The sequence below is a fragment of the Mchenga conophoros genome, linkage group LG4, assembly GCF_057382185.1.
Source record: "Mchenga conophoros isolate Kocher_MC1m ecotype Shallow Benthic linkage group LG4, M_conophoros_male_GT1.1, whole genome shotgun sequence".
Classification (NCBI taxonomy): domain Eukaryota; kingdom Metazoa; phylum Chordata; class Actinopteri; order Cichliformes; family Cichlidae; genus Mchenga; species Mchenga conophoros.
The window spans coordinates 18,282,635-18,302,422 of NC_140529.1; the positions used below are offsets into that span (position 1 = coordinate 18,282,635).

The 19,788-nt window shown below is 40.6% G+C and overlaps 1 protein-coding gene across 2 annotated transcripts in view; it reads left to right on the forward strand.

Moving 5' to 3' along the window:
- The first annotated feature begins 334 nt into the window (after positions 1 to 334).
- Positions 335 to 19,788, forward strand: part of mgat5b (alpha-1,6-mannosylglycoprotein 6-beta-N-acetylglucosaminyltransferase B) — a 69,691-nt gene continuing 50,237 nt past the window's right edge. Inside the window, exons 1-3 of one of the 2 annotated variants that reach the window (XM_085270772.1) lie at positions 335 to 939; positions 2,020 to 2,132; positions 15,282 to 15,426. In XM_085270772.1, the coding sequence (XP_085126898.1) occupies positions 872 to 939; positions 2,020 to 2,132; positions 15,282 to 15,426 (326 nt within the window). In that variant the 5' untranslated portion in view covers positions 335 to 871. Of the gene's footprint in view, positions 940 to 1,394; positions 1,518 to 2,019; positions 2,133 to 15,281; positions 15,427 to 19,788 lie in introns of those variants that run through there. The other variant, XM_085270773.1, reaches the window with a different exon arrangement.

Below are 19,788 nucleotides of genomic sequence, written 5' to 3' on the forward strand. Positions count from 1 at the left end.
ACAAAACCTCCAGCTCACCCTTATTACGCCAACAACTCAGAGAACCGCATTACATTTTCTGTACACCAGAGCGTTTCATCATGTTTTCTAGTTTTCCTTCACTTAAAGGACCCTTCTGAGGGCAATCGATTTCAAAGTGCTTGTAGAGGCGCTCCATCCGGATTTATCCACAACTGAGAAAAACATTACAGGACTGTGACGTGTTTTCTCCTTTTTGTTGGGCAATTTAAGCATCAGTCAGGTTCATTTTAATTATTGCAGATTTTTATTTTTATTTGTATTTTATTTATTTATTTTTTTTTGGGGGGGGGGCGTGGTGATTTGAAAAAATATATTACTATAATATTCACATTTTTAGAAATTATGTGTTTACCTTTATCCGCCCATTCATTTCCAAGAACGGTGTCAACTTTTGTATATCAGGCTGGATCAATAGATGGCGCTATCAGTAACGCATCCCCAGCTAAAGAGCCACTCGTGTAATAGGAACAGAGTCAGTGCTCCATCCACTCAGAGTAATTCAATGAACTCAGCAGTCCTGGGTTATTGCGCTTAATGCCGCGTGGATTTTCAGGACAATTAACCAGCACCGGAGCTACGATCATAACTTATTAAAAGAGACTATCACGGCTTACATCGGTCTCGGTTCGCTCCTCAGAAGGACCATCCACCCCGCTGTCTGCACGACTCACCGTCAGGATTTCCGCTGAACTTGTTCCCAGCGAACCGGGAAGGCTGAGAAGTTGCGTTGTCTTGGACGCACTTCCCGTCGTTGTCCAGGACCCCGGCTGAAAGTTATGCCTTTGACGCCGCTCGGCACGCACACTCGCACGATGTTAAACAGAGCCGACGCTTTCTGTGAGTGTGGAAAATGATCGCAGCCAGCAGCGAGCTTTCCATTATGCTGAGGAGATGTCTTCTCACTTTCAAACCGTTCAGGTAAGAACACATTAGTTTGGCTTTTCCACGGCTTAAAGCACTAGCCTGCTGACTTTAGAAACGGTAACGCGAGAGTGCATTTCCTCTCCTTTTTGATTTTTAATATGACTTTATTTTATTATTCTTGCCTCAACGTCGTAAAAAATAAATGGGATTCAAGAGAAATATAGCAAAACCACTGCAAATTGATCGTTTAGTGTTTCCCAGACTGTGACCGATTAGTGTTTCTTGCTTTCCCCCCACAGTAGAGCAAGTTTTAAAAGTTCAGAGCTTGTCGATTAATTGGAGTAAAGAAGCGGCCGCTGTGCCACAATTAAGATTTGCTTATTCAGCTAAAGCTTCTCCACACAAGCAGCTTGGAGAAGCAGTGGAAGCAAAGCCAGCAGACAGAAACTCATTAAAACTTCAGAGTTTGACAACACGGGCTGAACGTAAACTCGTGAACTAAACAGCCCCGCGTAATTAGCAACCTTGACCCCGCGCAATTATCTCACATGCGGCTCTATCACAGACACTGAGGCTGTAGCTGAGCGGCTGCAGTCAGCTTTCAGCCTTGCCTTAGAAAACAAAAACAAAAGGTGTGTATGATAGAAGTGCAGGACCATCCGACCTGCAGTTCTCAGCACGGCTCCTGGAGCGTTCAGAGGAGCCTGTCTTAAGTCAATCGCTCCAAAGCGTTTGTTTTCTAAGCTTTAGAAATGTCGTGCTTCTCTCCCACATGCAGCCATTTGCCTGTAACAGAATGCTTTTGTTTTGGATTTCTGCTCGCTGAGCGCAGTGTGATGCAGCAAACCCATACATGTCATGGTTAATTTGAAATGACACAAGAGTACACAGTGCCCCCCCCCCCAAAAAAAAAAAGGTTTTGGCTTGACTGAGACAAAATGAATTTTGAAAAATAGGTCCAAAATGTCATGAAGTATTCAGTGTCCTAAGTTTGAACTGAACTCTGCTGCATTTCCTCTGTGACATTACTCCACCTGTCCTTTGTCTTCTGCTTCTTTCTGTCTCCTGAGCTCTATCCTTGGCTTTTGGTCTTATGTCACAAATTGCCCTTTTGTCTGTCTCCCTCTCCTGCAGGATCTTTGTGGTGGGGATCGGCTTCTTCAGCCTGTGCTTTCTAATGACTTCTCTTGGGGGCCAGTTCTCGGCCAAGCGACCCGGAGATTCCCCCTTCACCATGCGAGCTGAAGGTAAGCCTGCGGTTATACATCAGTGCCGCTCGGCAGCCTGTGACTTCAGTGGCTGTGCCCTGCACTTGTAATGAACAGGCTGGAAACATGCTGAGAGCTTCATGGGGCTTCCTTGATTACTGCCAGTGAACTGACAGACCTGCTCACTTTGCTCATCAGGAGTGCGTCAGGGGGTACCATCGCCTGGAGAGGCTCCTCTCATCTACATGCCTTTTTTTTTTCCTCGTCTGCTTTCACGTCATGACCCTCTTCTGACCCAGAGGGACTCGATTGTAGTTGTAGTCGCAGCTGAAAATTGGCTCATGGTTTTGTCCATCTTTATGCCGGTTATTTTACCCTGCGTGTGGGCAAATAGTGCAGGGCCACACGGTGTGTCGTGCAGAGGAAGTAATCTACAAGTCGGCCAGATCCCGCAAGCTCAGCCAAACAAGAATAAGCAGAGCATTTAAAAGTGAAGTAGAAAATGACTGACGCTATAATCATATTTACTGGTGATTTCAAAGATAGTTTGATCATTGGAGGGCTGGAAGCTGCGTGTTTCAGGGTGACAGCTACAGTTTTCACAAGGTAATTTTAAAATACCAACAAAGGCTTCACTGTCACAGAGATCCCTCAAATGATTTCCACTCCAGAAAGAAATCCGAACTATGCGCAGCCATCCCTCAGAGAAACCGGTTATCTTTCAGGGCACGTCCTCTGTGTTTGTGCTATGTACCTCTGCATACAAACCACTACAGCACAAGCCATTTGGGAGAGTCATTGTTAGCTTTTTGGACTTTGTGTCTCTCACCTTTTTATCACCGCTTGGCACAATGTTGACACTGTGTGTCATCCTCTGTGACAGAGACCAGCTGGCATTAGAAGAAGCAATGCTCCCTATCCACTGCCACCCATCCAAGGACGCCAGTTGTTACCAGTTTGTGTTAGCAACACACCACACTGATGCCAATTCATTCCTATGTAAAGTAGACAACGGCATGAATTTAATCTCTGCTGAAGAATGCAGTTTGGCTCTGGGTCGGTGAGTAAAGGGCACACCGTTGTGTGGTTTTTGTGCGTGCAAGCTGTAAAGATGTTGCCGACTGAATTAGTACTAGAAACGTCTTGGTTATTAAAACTAATAATTCTCAGACCAGGAAAAAAAATCTGTGTAATTCTGTAGTGTAGATGGGAATGTTGTATCAGGTGTGATCATGGGTGATAATTTTAGGGATAGCACCCGTTTATGAAAGGGTATACAGAGAAGTGGTTCAAGGTGAGGAAGCCAGAAAGGAGGGAGTGTAAGACAGGAGAGCTGTCTGATTAATTAATCGCTCACAGGCTGCAGTCAAGGGAAGCCATGAGGCCTCCGGCTCATTAAACGCTGCTAACCAGGGAGAGCCCAACCATGTAAAGGCTCATTCTCCATGTGCATTTGTGTGTTTATGCACATGTGCCTGCTTGGGAGTGAGGATTAGTGGACCAGGAGTTAGCATAATAAATTAAGTTGGGATGAGTTACTCAGTGGAGCGGCACCTCGAAGGCGATTACTGTAGCTATCGCACCCATCGAGCCTTTGCACGGGATGCTCTGGAGAGCTGCAAGAGCAAAGGCTGGATGCATCGGACCCCACATTGTAGCTCTTTTCAATTTCTTTGTGATCATTTCGTAAAAAGAGTAGAAGCACCGTAACGCCCACAGTACTTTTGTATCGATGAAAATGGCCAGGCTGTGCTGACAGGAACCGCAGCTCTGTTTACTGCTCATCTTGTGAATGACAATAACTGCCTGAAGAGCAAAAGGTGTGGAAAAAAATATGTAATTACTGGGTTGCTACCTTCTGTTTCTCTCCCCTGCCTCTACATTTCTATCATTCTCTTGGCTCTTTTTTTGTTGTTGTTGTTTTTTGTGGCTCTGCCAGAGACGGAGAAATGTACTGGGATGCAAAGCTCTATCCAGATTTAAAGTGCATGCACTTCCTTCATTACTTCCCTTTGAAAATAGGGGAAACTAATGATGTGGAAAAAGTAAGGGGGGGAAGGGGGTGGTCAGAGGGAGACCATTTCTTCCAGAGTGGGGTGCATGAAAGGCGGAGGCGTTTGATCCTAGATATCTTAAAGGCTCCAGAGGCGTACCGTAGCTTTCTAATAAGCTCTTTGAAGACCACCTTCACAGTGTGTCCTTTTGCCACGGGGGTCTTGATGCAGTTTAGCCATAAAGAGAGAAATGGGCCTAGCGCGGTTTCAGGTTTTTACCCAGTTCAGAGCAAGACGAAATGGTTCGGATGTTAATGTGCTCTTCATTCTTACATGCAAGCTCCATTACCTGAGTTGTTTTTTTTTTAACTGCTTTTCCTGCATCCTGTGAATTTGAATTTAATGAATATTAATTAATGAGTGAATATTAAACAGTTTTGCAGAAATTGCTCCTAAAAGAATAATAAAGTCATACAAAAGGAAATAAGATAATAATGAATAACAATCAGCTGCTTACAAGCTGCTTTAGCCTCATAAAGTGCTGAGTTACAGCAGGGCAGCAGGTGTGCGGGGAGTGTTGTTCGGCACCTTGTTTACTGCCATCCTTTCACAGACACTGATGGAACTTTTTTTATTTCATGGATCAGCGATCTTCACTACGTGATGGATGAAAATGAGCCTTTTCTGACATCGATCATAGCAAAGCAAGGGTGTGGCATCTGCACGTCTAGCAAAGCTGAAAATGCGAGTTTGTTTTTTTTTATTTTTGAATAAAAAGTTTGATAATGTGCTTGAAATCGAAGCACTGTCCCTCCACCGTGTGTGTATTGGTACTATGAATAAAATAAACCCAAGTTTTCTACTGCTGGAGCTTCACCAGCAATTGAGAAGAAATGGGAAATGATTGTGCAGGTGACTGTCTGGATCTGTGCCTGACAAAGAAGAGGTGTGGATAAAAGATGACTGCTCATCATTCACACTTTCACCTGGTGAAGAGGAAAAAAAAGCAGATTTTTATTTTTTGGCTTGCATTGTGAGGCGGATATGACAATGCAGACACTGATTGCTGTTTGTGACAGTTTGTGGCTAGATTCAACCGCTAACATGCTTTCTCAGATTGTTATTTACAGCTTTCTGGTGCTGAGCATCTTTTATTTAAAGAATTGTCATCAGGGTGTATTGTGGCTGATTTATTGCATGCTATTTTCCCCCCCTCCCTTGTTTTTTGGTATTACAATAGACAGATTTAGGCGGAGATAATACTCATGCAATGTTTTTGCTGTGAACTATAAAGAAAACTGTTATTTATTAGTTTTAAGTGGTTAAGTTGACTGGACTGTTGAATTTTGTGTGTACATGTTAGCTAATTAATTGTGACCTATAGGGAAATATAAGTACAACACTTTTGATTACAACTTTCTGCAAATTAGTAGCAGTAAAATAATTGCTTCCATTGGAGTGTGGCCACAGAATATATCTGTGCTTGTAAAGTCAAAATAGAGCAAAAAAAGAAGCAATGGATTTCACACAAGCAATATGCTCTTACACCATACTGAGTCCTATGCTAGATGAAATTATTATGGTAGGCTGGTTGATTTCAATGGCTTTTTTTGGGTGGAGAGGATACTGATCAAGTATTGTCACTTACGTGAGCTGCAAACTGGGTCAGGAAGTTCACTTTCTATTCTTGTTGTATCCCTTTGCTTCCATGTATTTTTGTGTCTGTGCAAAAACAGGAAATATGTTCATGCAGAATAGTAGGCAGTGAAAGCATGAAAGAGGATAAAAGTACTACTCTTCCTTCTTGGAAAATAAGTGGAGACGCTGTGCAGGCACACAGTATGTTTCTTAGTAAACTGAGCTTTAGAAATGTACGTTTCAGAAAGTGAATTTGGGAAATTCAAGTGTAATTGATTTTGTTTTTAATAGTAGGTCCATCTCGTCCAGGGGTGGGTGATTAATTTTCTCAAGTGGCCACTTGGGAAAATTAGTCATCCACTCCTAAAGTAGCAAAGTCCCAGTTCTTAAGGTCCCAGCTCACTAGCATCATATGAGAAACCAAAACTGTTACCTTCCGCAACAGTCCCAGTTGTGAGCTGGTGCAGACCTCCACAACAGTCCCAGTTTCTCATGTGACCCCTTGACAAAAGCAGTTGCACACACCAGCTCCAGTTGGTATATTTTTAACCATTTTGAGAAGGTAATCACATGACGCTATCACAATACATTTTTCCAAAATTAAAGGTAAAATCAGAACAACCTGATGCATTACGGTGACTGCAGAATGATCCGCAACACATAACTGAAGAAAAACTGCAAGTGAAGAAAAAAAAATTGCCCTAAGATACAGAATTTATTTGCTGGTTGGTCATGTTTTTGGCAGTTAGACTAATTATCTTAATTGCCCTAATTTATTTGATAAGGACCAATCTCGGAGTCATGATGTAGTGATGGGAAACATTTGTCACATGTCCTCCAGTGTATTCATATTTGTATCACGATTGGCTATCCCTACTCAACTGAACCATTTCAGAATGATATGACCTTACTACGGGGCTTCTAATTTCCCTGCAGCAACTGAACACAGCCTGGCTGCTTATTATCCAATCTGGGAGCTATTAGAGAAGCTCAGTGTGTTCCCTTGTCTGGGAACAGGGTTTAAAAAACAGGGTGGAGTGAAAGCGAAGAGTTGTTGTACACACTATACAGGTTACCAGTTAATTTAATGTTCAAGAATTTGGACTGTGAGGAAACTAGAAGACGCCCTGAGGCACGAGTACAAAACAATTCACCACCATGCAGCTTTCTTATAATAATCCGTAATTTTTCTCCCCACAGACATAAACACATTTTTTTTCCAAGGTCTTTGCCTAAGCACATTCAATTTAAAATAATATACTGGAGACTGCACTAGAGTTTTTAAGGATCAGCTTTAATTGGAGTAGAATTAGAAAAATTATTCAAAGAGCCGCTTGTGGGATGAACCTCTTTCCTGGGAAGTCCAAACATACCTGGAGACATGCTTACCAAATGGTTCATAAGCAGCAGGTTGTTACTGGAATGTCAGTTCATGCACAAAAGAGTGAGTTTGAGTGAAAGTTAAGAGTTGTTATTTAGATTCGGGTTCAGATGCTTTTCAGTACAATGCATAAACATTTGGTCATGTGTAAGGGAAACTAATATAGAAGAGATGGAAAAAGGCGGTTACCACAGTGCAAGCTCAAACCCCAGTGACTTCACTTATAGAAAATCAAAGTCTGAAGAAACAAAACGCAAACAAAAAGAGGAAAGCACTGGGGGTGGCCATGACCCAAAAGAGCCAACAGATCCCATCCCATCTGCCGAACGTGGATAGGATCTAGCATGGATCTTAAATGGCTGCCAATGGCACTGGCACACTGCTGACACAAGCTTCAGGATCAATGCAGATCTGTGTACAGGAGGATTCTTTAAGCTTATCTTCAGAAAACTGACAGAGTTGAAGGAGCAAATTTTATCACTCAGCGGGACAACAGAAATCCTAAACCAACAACCTATGCATCCAAAGAGCTTTTCAGGATGTCTGACCGAGCCAGTCACCTTATCTGCTGGAGATTTGGGCTGTGAGACTTCACAGCAAGCAAAGCTGGAGCTTGCTCTGCTGAAGGTCTCAGAGATTATAGGGGGAGATACAAAGAGCTCCCAGACTTCATTGAAGATACAGGATTTTCCACAAAATAGTAAAATTCTTTACTGCCACCAATAACCTTTAGATATATTGTGTTAAAAGGGCTATATCTCACACATAGTTCTTTCAATATTAACATAAACCGCTGAGAAGTCTCCACTTCTTTTTCAAAATGTGCTGAAGTGCAAGGAACAAAAAACTAAATATCTACAAGCTGTAAATTAGCAACCTATGTGCTGCTGCTCTGAATAAAAATCATAAAAATCAAACATCCAATTAAAATATATTTTCACATTTGCAAATTGATAAAGGTGGAAATTCCGTGTTTCATACCGTGCGGTGTAATCCAAAAATCATCATGCGTAGGACTAAATGTGTTGGTTTATCTGCACACTGTGGATAGAAGATTAAGGTTTTATTTGAAGTTAGAGGGAGTCGTGTTTTTAAAAAATAGTGCAGGTTGTTTCCATTTTTCCAGGCTGTCGGGCATAATAAGAGGTTGGAGCTGCACGCAGGATAAGTGACAAAGGTTTTCTGCTCTAATAGCTTCTGGATCTGGCAGCTCCCTCACATGTGCCAAAAAGCAGAGAGCAACTCAATCTCAATCAGCCTTTTCTGTAATGAATATTTGAATCTGCAGCATGAGGACGGGGGGAGGGTTAGCTGAGCATGTCTGAGTTCAGAGCAGGAGGGAATGTATGATTTTTATCCTGGTGACAAGTGAGGTGGAGAGGTTCAGCTCTAAGCTCCCTCACGGAGAAACCTTGCCAGCCAGAGTGGATAGCAGGGAAGATTGGATTTATTTATTTAGCTTTCTGTGGTGCTAATGGGGAAAAAGAATAAATTATTGAGTAAAAGTCAGACTTTAAACACTGCTGCAATCGATAGTTTGGTTGATAGTTTGAATTTGTTTGATTTTTAGCATATACTGTATATAGATAACAAAATCTTTAAATCTTTTATTTTAACCTGACAAAAACCCAACATCAGTTGGGCTTTATTCTTAAATCTTATATTCTTAACTTAGAAATTATGTATTTATATATTTTGAAAGCTTAAAAAAAAGCAGTTGAACGGTGGTGCTCCTGCTCTAGCATTATTTCATTCGAATCAAACACATAAAAGATTTGGAAGTGATTCCAAGTGTTGAACTTACACTTGGTAGCTGTTCAGTGGAAGCGAGGGAGGTCATTAGGCTGAAACCCAAACTAATCCAATCAGGGAGATGGGGAAAAAATAGGAGTAGCCAAATCAGCAATTTGGTTAATTATTTAAAAAAGGATGAATGCACTGATGAGCTTAGCAACACCAAAAGGCTGTGAAGACAACAGAAGACAGCTAAAGTGCATGATGACAGAATTATTTCCATTGTTAAGAAAAACAACTTCACAACATCTAAACAAGTCATTAACACTCTCAGAAAAGAAGGAAGGTGTCAAAGTCTAGAACTGAGAGACACCTTCTTGAATGTAAATACAGAGGGGATATAACAAAGTGCAAACCACTGGTTACACTCAAGAAGAGGAAGGGCAGATTAGACTTTGCCACAAAACATTTAAAAGAGACCGCACAGTTAAAGCGAGAGGCAACAACCCTATCTTTGAACCAGAATGACGGGGAGGGAAAAGTATGGAGAAGGAACAAGTCATGATCCAAAGCATGCAAAATCATCTGTCAGTCATGGTGGAGGTAATGGTACAGCACGGGCAAGTATGGCTGCCAGCGGAAATGAGTCACTAGTGTTTATTGATGATGTGACTGCTGATAGAAGTAGCAGGATGAACTGTGAAGTCTGCAGAGCTACAGTCTCTGCTCAGATTCAGCCAAATGCTGCAAAACTGACTGAACAACACTTCACAGTGCAATTAGATAATGAGCCAAAGCATACTGCAAAAGCAACCCGGGAGTTTCTCAAAGTAAATAATGAGATATTCTTCAATGGTCAAGTCAGTTAGCTGATCTCAGGCTATAGAGCATGCTTCTTAGTCATTAAATACAAAACTGAAGGCAGAGAGACTCACAAACAAGCAGCAGCTGAAGATGGTTGCAGTAAAGGTCTAGTAGAGCATCTCAAGGGAGGAAACGCAGCACTTTATTATGTGCAAGGGTTCTTTGTTAGATTTTAGGCTGTCAAGTATTTTAAACAGTCCTATTATGTAAAATGATCTAGGTTTGCCCAATAAATCCTCTGAAAATGGGGGACTGTGTATAAATGTCTGTAATTCTGAACCTGTTAATACAGTACTTAAATTAAAGCTGAAACTTTGCACTTTGGATTTTTCAATCAATGTGACTAATCTGTAAAAAACCAAAACTACAACAAATGTCATTGTACAAATACTCACTGGTCTAACTGTATGTCAGTACACAAATCACTCCAACTAAAGCGACCTCAGAGTGCTGCCAATGTCCCTTTTATGCTTCTACATTAATCACCTAACAATGCAATAGTATAATGCTGGTCTATTACTGTTTTGACACAATTTAAACTTTTTTTTTTAATGACAAATCTTCAACTCTATCTTCGCATGTTTTGCAGCTTCAGCTTTAGCTCTGGTACTCTTTGAGCATTTCTGCTGTACTGCTCTTCCTCTGTACCCACACAGATTTATTCTCTTTTTAATATTTCAAGCTGTATCAATGATTCTCATTGATCTACAATGTACAGGTGGGTGGTATGACCTAAAACATGATTCCTAAACCCACTATATTTTTTTTTCAGAGAAAAGGAAATTCTTCTCATTTATTTGTCATGTTGCATATGTTAATAGTAAACTACCCATCACTTTATTACCTAGTTTTACCAACCCAGCCTTCATCTTCAATAACAAGATTAAAAGATGCAAAAGTCTTGAAACACTCCTCATTTATTTACATTTTGCTAGGAACATAAGAAATGCAATGATTTACTGAAAAATGTAAAATGCATAGAAATACAATATATAAGGCAAGTGAGCAAAAAAGCAGCAATTTGCAAAGAAAAACCTTGAAAGACCTTCAGAGAAGAACTATTGCTCGAGAACATTTTTTTTTTTAAAAAGTACAAAGTCTGGAGGCAAAATGTAAAGAAATGGGGGTGGCTTAAGACTTTTGTAATGTTTTTGATGAGCTAAAACCAAAGTGAATGTATTTATCAATCTAATGATGGTATCATGATATCCATGTCTTCACACTGAAGATGGGATCCAAGCTGCTGTTTCTGCTCACAGTCATGCAGTCTAACCTGCTGCTGGCCTTTCCTGGTCTGCCTCCGCACTCTTTTGTTCCCACTTACAAATTTGTTGGTGATTTAAGCAGACTTGCTCTTGCAAACAAACAAGGCTTGACCTTTTCCCTGACGTGTTTTCCATCATTGCAGTTCGTTTCTTTATATTGAATACATATTTTTGGAAATTAAGTAATAAAATACAAAGTCTTTTCAGCTTTTTCTTGTATGTAGTGCCTAATTACAACAATAGTCATTTCACAGCTATTTTTATTGTGTGGTATAGACTCCAGAACATTTATATAATTCAGAGGAAGCAGGTGCATTGCAGAGTCCTTCTAGCTTTATCTATCAGTAGGCTAAAGTTAAAACACCATCTTTCCCTTTAAGTAGCATCTGCACACTGCTCCTTCTTTCAAAACGGTGTACACGGCTGAAGTAGTACATGTATATAATATGACAACATGCATAAATAATAAATAAATCACCATCAATAAATGATCTTTAAAGCATTTTACTCTACACTGCAATTACTCCTAGCCGGGTAACCACATGTATGGGCCATTATATTAACCTTTCAATAAGTCTTTGTGGGAGTTTTGCATGTTCTTTCTGTGCCTGTGTGGATTCTCCCTGGGTATTTCGGCTTCTTCCCACATTTCAAAGACATGAATGTTAGGTTAACTGGTGATATTAAACTGGCTCTAGGTGTGAATGTGAGCATAAATTGTGGTATTTCTCCTGTGATGGATTGGTAACCCGTCGCCCAGTGACAGCTGGGATAGGCTCTGTCTCAAATATTAATTTACATAGAATTATATGAAGTGCCCGTGTCATCCCCACGGAAACCTGCTGATAGTTTTTCTCCAGGCACACGTGGGGGCCACTTGCTACGTGTCTCTTTGTGCTTTATTGTCCTTACTTATCGAGCTCATTAAAGCAGTGTTCTTTAATTTATTATGTAAGTATTTCTCTTAAAAGAGCAGTTTTTGCAGCCATGTCAAATACGGGGGGAAAATGTGAAGACTGGGACTCTGTTAAAGTTGCCCAGAGGGTTGCAGAAGGCAACAGCAATCAGACAGAAAGCATGGTGTGGGCTGTACATGAGCGTGACATGTCCTACTTATTTTTTTTATGCTATTATGCCAAAGAGTGCAGGGCTCTTTGTTTTTGTTTTTTGTTTTTATGTCTGCAACTAAAATGAACACACATGATTTGTATGAATTTTATGATTTCAACATTGAGGTGGTATTAAAATCAGTAAACAACTCTCTGTAAACAACTTAGGCTTCACACACTCACAGCCATTTTCCAAACATACCAACATTTTCTTGGCCCAGCAGAAATGCTTGTGAAAAAGCCCAGAGGACGAGCTTTTAATGCCACCGACTTGAAGGCTGAACATGTAGGGTAAAAGCAAAGTTTGCAATTGTAGACTCAAACACTGAGGCTTGGATGGCACATAAACAATTTGCCGAAGAACTATGCCCAGAGGGCACAGACGCGGCCTAACACATTTCGCGGTGCTGATGAGAAAACTGTGTATGATTGTGGATCAAGTGATGGGGAAAGAATGGGGGAAAACACCGAGGGCCACAGCTACAAAGATAAAAAGATGCTGTATATTGGGCGGACAGGCTGGGTAAAAACTGTGGTATTGAACTTCTACACGGAGCCTGTGGGTGTATTGGAAGGCAGTTGTTTATAGCCGGTCAGCAAGTGCTTTGGACACAGCAGGCTACAGTAAAGATGGTGACCTAACTGGAATTTGTTCAGAATATTGATTGTGCTGTGGCACTTCTGAAATTGAGCCTTTAAAGGAGATTAGCTGTCGTTAAATGTGCCTTTTATTAACCAGCTGATGAGGAATGACACAGAGGAGGCGCTACATTAGCACGTAGATACACTATCAACTCCTGCTGCACCGCTGTCGGTGCACTCAGATCTGCATGGGAAATAACACATTAGCTAATGTTTCCCAAGAGACGACAGAAAACGGGAGCAAAAGGCTATCTGATGAGCAGTTGATTGCAAACATATATAAGGTTTAGTGCTAAAAATGCACTGTGCAGGAAAGGTGGGGGTGGCGGGTGGGGCACAGTCTCAGTAATAGTGATTTACTTGCACAACGTGTGAGAGCTGGATCATTATTGTGGAAAAATGTGAATTCTTCCCACACTTTAGCCCAGGGGCTTTGTTTAGATTTACTGCAGCGAGTAGACGGCAACTGATAGGGGATCATCTGAACCTAGCAAGGAGTCTGAATCCCCCTTATTAAGAAACAGACTTTCCTTTTTGTTTTTTGTTTTTAATAGATGGTTTTAAGTAGTGGTTGCAATTTTCAAATAGACGTTTATTTATGTGGCCTTACATGCTACAGTTTAGACAACATGATAATACACTAGCTTTCTTCTTTCTAATCTTCTTTTTTAAAAAAAACACTAAAATCCTGGTTCAGTGTTTTATAAAAGTATAGTATTAAACTGCTGCTATAATGCTCCAAATCTTAAAGGGAATTCATTTATTCTCTTTCTTTCTGCCCGTAGAATAAAAAATTTGTTGTCTAACTACTGAATTATTCAAAAGGAGACGTCTTTAGGCCAGTTTGACTGAGGATAATAGAAAAGCCTCAGCCAAAGAACAAAACACAGGCAGTGAAGGAAAGTATATCAGTGCAACATTTCTGTGAACCTTTTTTGAGAGGCACTCCTTTTTGGGGGGGGGGGGGGGGGGGCACACATACTCTCACAAACAGCAGAAGAAGTTGAGTTTTTCCTCCCCTCTCCTTATTTTATTTACTGGAGATGTAATGCAGTTTATTTATTTATTTTATGTGAAAGGTGACTTTTCCCTGCCCCATGATAAATGAACCCTGACAAGGGAAGTGCAGCCTGCACACATTGCAGTTTCCAAAGCCTAATGCAATTGATGAGGGAACGCTCAAAGGTGAGGTTTTATTTTCACTCTCTGAGAACAATATGAGGCTATTGTTGGTTTCGGATGTTTTCTTTTTTTCAGGAATTCAGGCTACAAATTCACTCCAAAGTCCCAAGAGTGGCACTCTCGGTTCTTCAATTTTTTTTCTCATCAAAAGCGACTTAAGACCTACCGCCTGAGGCACGCCGAGCTATTTGTGTTTTCTTGGTAATTCGTGCATTTACATTTTAAAATGAATACTTGACGTTGGGCTTAGTGTGACTGAAGCAAACAGCAAAGGGTCAGGACCTTGGCTCAGCATTCTGCTCTGACCTGGTTGTCTGTTTCTGCAAGCCTGTTAATTGACTGGGTATTTGTAAACTGCACCCTTCTGGGTTACCACCAGTCAGGTCATTAATAATCTGAACTAAGCGCCAAAACAAGTCCAACACTGAGAGTCTAATTTGACCATTCCTTTGTTTTGCTGGGTGTGCTGGTTCCCAGTGAGCAGCTGGCTTTAGTTATGGGGGATGAAAGTACATAGAAAATTGACTGAGATGATGTTAAAGGTAAACCAGAGTAAACTGGGTAATGAATTAAAGTAATATCATAAGTAATATAGTAAGACAGGCTCTTTGAGAATCCATGAATAGGGAGCAAAAGAGGCTGAAGAGGTGGAGGTATGCTCTGGAGACAAAAAGAAAGAAAAGTCAGTAGAAGCAAGACAGAATACATTTGTGTACATGAGAGGGAGACTGGTTTAACAGTGAAGATACCAGGAGCAGATGAAGTGAAGGTGGATGAGTTTATCTACATGTGGTCAAACATCCAAAGCAAAGGATGGTGCACACGAGAGGTAAAGAAGGATGAAGGAAGGTTGGAGTTTCAGGGGTAATTTGTTGACCCAGGAGAGTTCAAGATGTTAACATTTTCATTGAGAGTGACCGGACACGATTAGCAATGAGTACATCCGAGGGACAGCTCTGGTTGAGATAAAGGAGACAAAGTTAGAGAGGCAAGGCTGACATGTTTGGGTATGTCCACAGGAGGGATAGTGGGTAAACTGAACAAATGATGGTGAACATGGAGCTGCAAGGCAGGAGGAAAAAGACCACAAACAAGGTTCATAGACGTATTGAAGGAGGACATGTAGAGGTTTGGCTTGACCAGAGGAGGATGCTAGAGATGTGGTGAGATGGAGGCAGAGGGTCTGCCGTAGTTACCTCTAAAGGAGGCAGCAGTTTACACCTGAATGACTTCTGTGTTATTTCAATAAATTCTTGTGCCTTATCCTCTTGCTTTTGATTTCCTCATCTTCTCTGTGCCATCTTTCTGATTTTTTTTTGAGGTGTTATTAGTCACATAGTATTTATCTGTCTCTATTTTTTTGTTTTGTTTTATTTTAGTACTTGGTGGTCAAGAGTCTCGTGGGGTGCTGAGAAAAATCTGTGACATGCTGGAGGTAATAATGAAGAGGATGGATGTTCTGTCAAAACTGGGCAACACAACTGACACCCACAGGCTGGATGAGCTGAGCTCGGCACTGGACAGGTACAGTATAGCACTGGCTTGCATTTCGATATGTGTATATGTGTATACATGTATATAGACATATATATGATGCCAAGCTAGAGTTGTGTGTTCTGTGGTTTCCTTGGCAACTGACCTTTTCTTATGCCTGCACTTGCTCCAGGTTTAAGGATAGGAAGCTTCCAAGCTTCCTCCTTTTGGTGCATTTATTATTAGTTCCCCTGTTAGATATCATGTCCATCATCTCTGTGTCTTCGTCATAGACAGGAACTCTTTCCTCTCAGAATTCACTTCTGATGATCTCTAGAGATCTGCAGGGACATTTTCTGTTTACAGTATGGCTTGTTCACTGTGTAACCGATTCGATCTGCATTTAATGAATGAAGGCAGACGTATAGTGCCTCACCTAACCTGAACCCTGATTTCACAAGTGTGATGGGAAAATATTTACTGGCTAAAGCTCCACATATTTATATTTCTATGTTACAGTTTAGTTTCCACTGCAGAATGCTCCCTGAATACACCCTCAGTCTCACAGTTCTAACAATCATTTAATTGGCCTCTCAGGGACTAAACTGGAAATGTTACGGTGACAAAGGGCAAATAGTTTCAAAACCAACCACAAATGCTGATACATATTGGGTAAAAGTTCACACTTGAGGTTAGCGTGAAATCTCCCAGCAAGAAAAAATTTGCTCACCTAGTATAATGCTGTGAAAGTAATTAAGCTGTCCTCTTGCTCTTCACCAGCTGATAGCCTTTTACACTCCCAGATTGATGGAAATATAGATGCTTCTGTGTGAAACAACCAATGTATGTTTGCACAATGAGAGGCTGTGCGTGTGACTCCTGTGCTCAATCCGGTCGTTAAGTCTGACGTCACTAGCCGTGTCTGGGTCTAAACTCCGCTGCAGGTCCATATATCAAACGATCACTATGGCGTTACTGAGAGTTGAAAAACTGTCTAAACTCTTTCATCTTTAATAAAATGATCAGCGTTCTGCTCTACCAGGTGTAACAATTGAGTTTAACATCCAGGCATCCATGAAAACGGAATTTATGACATTTAACGGAATTAGAAGTTAGCAGGGAGTTAGCTCGCTAGCTTCTATCTAAATACAATATAGCATGTCCTGACTGTCGGGTTTTGGAAACAAATTAAAACGTACAGCTCTGTTATCACTTCCAACATAAAGGAAGACAGAAAGCTAAACAGCAGTGACGTTTGTAGGGTTACTGAAGTTTGGCTAGCTGGTATTTAATAATGATGTGCTAGCGACACAGCTATGTTAGCATAATATAAACAAGCTAACCTTTTTTCCACTCGATAAAAGTTAACGTGAGAGTTCTCGGTGGTCAGGAACAAATGTAATCGCATGGCAGGATGCTGTAAAAGGACCAAACTTCAGCCAGGAGAACAACTGAGATAATCCATCCACAATACGAGGTTAGTCATTCATATACTGCTGCATGGGCTGGGCTGTAGTTCCATCCTAAGGTTTTAAAAACTGAGCTTAAATAAATGATTAGCGGTAATAAAAGCCGAGGGAGGTCAACAGTGATCACTGACTGTTTTAGGAGCTTTTTGAGATTAAATAGAAGAAAATACAAAACATTAAACATGTTAACAACACAAAAGCCATATTAAACGCAGACTACTTTAGGCCCGGAAGTAGGATTCATCACGTCATCACTTAACGACCGGATTGTATATCTGTGTGACCGCTAATTAATCTGTGCTGCCCTGTTGCAACTTAAGGGATAGAAAAAGATATTTGGCTGCCACTTGCTTCTTGGTAAATGGTAAATGGCCTGTATTCTTGGGTGCTGGCTCTGTATGGACTGAAGTGGAATGAGATTGGGTTTTAGAATTATGTTAAGTTATGCATATAAGCACAGTATGATTGCTTTCCCCTGACACACACGCGTGCATACACACAAAATAATAAATGCTGCCTAAATGAAATCAGACTTTTTCTGCTCGATCTGCATCTGGCCCTGGACCACTGTTTCATTTGTTTTTGCGAGTTTCTGCGGGTTTACATATTCAGAGCTGTTTAACGAGCAATATAAATTCCAGAAATACTACTATATAACACAAGTGCTCATTTGAATAATTCATTTAAGTGTCATGTAAAACAGCAATGATACACTGCAATAAAGTGGTTCCACTAATGAATGTTGGTTGGTTACAACGCAAGCAGCAACCAAGTTGTGTGGTGATGTGCAAAAGTTTAAGGTCACGATGTACTTTTCTCTTAGTCTTTCCATGTCAGATGTTTATGAAGCAATGTGTTGAGCCGTGCAGAGACGAGGATCAGGCCGCAAAGGATCGCCTTTAACCGTTTTAATAGTGTTCACCAGCAGCTGCAAACAGAAAATATTTACTCTTGTGAAAACTCACCCTGCAAGGCAAATCTAGTAATAGCAACCTGTAATCTTATTATCTAACTACTTTTCTTTGGACACACAGGGCATATCTGAAGTAGAAAGTGTAAATAAGTGGGGGGAAAAAACTGTTCTTCTCCACAGCATCAGCACTATTACACAGATTGTAATGCTACGAAATGCTATGCTGAAGCTGTTATTTGCTAATTTGGTTAATCAATCAAGAGGATACAGATCTAACTTATGTCCTCTTTTCTAGTTACAGTTTAATCCACATGTTTTGGGACAGTGAGATATTTTTGTAATTTAGCCTCTGTACACCACAGTGGATTTAATTAGACAATCAAGATCTTCAGTATAAAATTAAAAACTAAATGTGACACTTCTGCTAAACAGCTTGAATTAAAACTGAAACTCTGCACTTTAGACACATCATGAATATTTCATTTAAAATCCACTGTGGTGGTGTACAGAGGCAAAGTTGTACACACACACACGTCATTGTCTAAATACTTATGGGAAACAAATGGTTTGGCAGGATCATTGCGTTACCTTACATAACACTTATTTCAGCCACAAATGCGTATTACTTACTCACTTGCATGTATAACCAGAGAAAATAGCCAGGTAATGCTGTTTTCAGGTGATGTCTGAAATTGAGTATTTAAGCTTAAAGGATTATTTAGTTTTTAGTTGTGTATGGTTATACTTGCAAGATAATATCCAGCAAGATATCAGGAGAATTATTTTTGTGTTTTGTGTATTTTTTAAGAAAACTGATTTGGTTAATTACTACAACAGAACTACTTCCTTAAGTTTAATGGAAGACCGTGGTTTGTTTTACAAATACACAATGCATTCAAATGTACCTGACATACATTACAAGTGAGTGAACACATCTTTTAGAGCAGTGTTTCCCAACCGCTGTGCCGCAGCACGTAGGTGTGCGTGAGAAATGATCAGGAGTGCCATGGAAGATTGTCTGGCTCCACCTGATTAGTGCTGTAAGCGATCGGCGTGAGTAATGCGAAGTACAATTACATTCTCTTCCACTAGAGGGCAGTACAACTACCTGCTCTAATTAATTGGAGGTAAATGATCTAAATTCCAGGAGCAGGACCACGCCTCCAAACACACACCCCCACACCCTAACCGCAGCTCATTTCTTGATTAAGCCATTCGCCTTTATCTACTAAAAATGCTCCTGAACCTAAAATGACAACGTGGGCCCAGCTGGTGAGATGGGTTACCAACTGTTAGTAAAACAGAAGAAGATGAAGAAGAAATAATAGTCATGCTGTGAGATGATGGTGCGCGTAATAGTAATAGATAAATATTTGAAGAGAAAAAGTAGTCAATCTGACCTGGGTCCTGGAGAGAATTCGGACCCAGATGAACGCCCAACAGTCCATCAAAAAAGTGGTCATTAAAAAAGCAAAAAATGGTGCGCTTGGAACAAACCGAACCAATTCCGCTGTACCTGGTGCACGGAGAAAACTTATCAATATGTTTTTTGTGACATTTTTGTTTGGTGGTGTGCCATATGATTTTTCTAATGTGAACAATGTGCCATGGCTCCAAGAGCGTTATTAAACACTGGTCTAGAGCATATATGATAAGAGCAATCACATTGAACAGGAGAACTACAGTCTTCCCATAGTAACCAGGCCTAACAATTTCGGGTCCTTCTTTAGATTATTCCATTTAAAAGGTGAAGGATAATTAAAGGCCCTTTTTCCAACTGGTGTTCTGACTTTGAGAGTGTTGGCTGCACCGGTTATGTATTTATATGCACATGTACACAGATAAGAAAACGCCAGCCCAAGCAGAAAGGGATGATTTAAAAAGTCTGTGGGCATACAGAGAGACTGTCATGTAATTTCCACATTCAGTAATAAAACATAAAGCACAATGGTAGACACTGATCAGATGCATTCAGAAAGAATAGGTCACTGTAATCCAAGAAATACTGGGAAAGAAACGTTGCAGAAATCA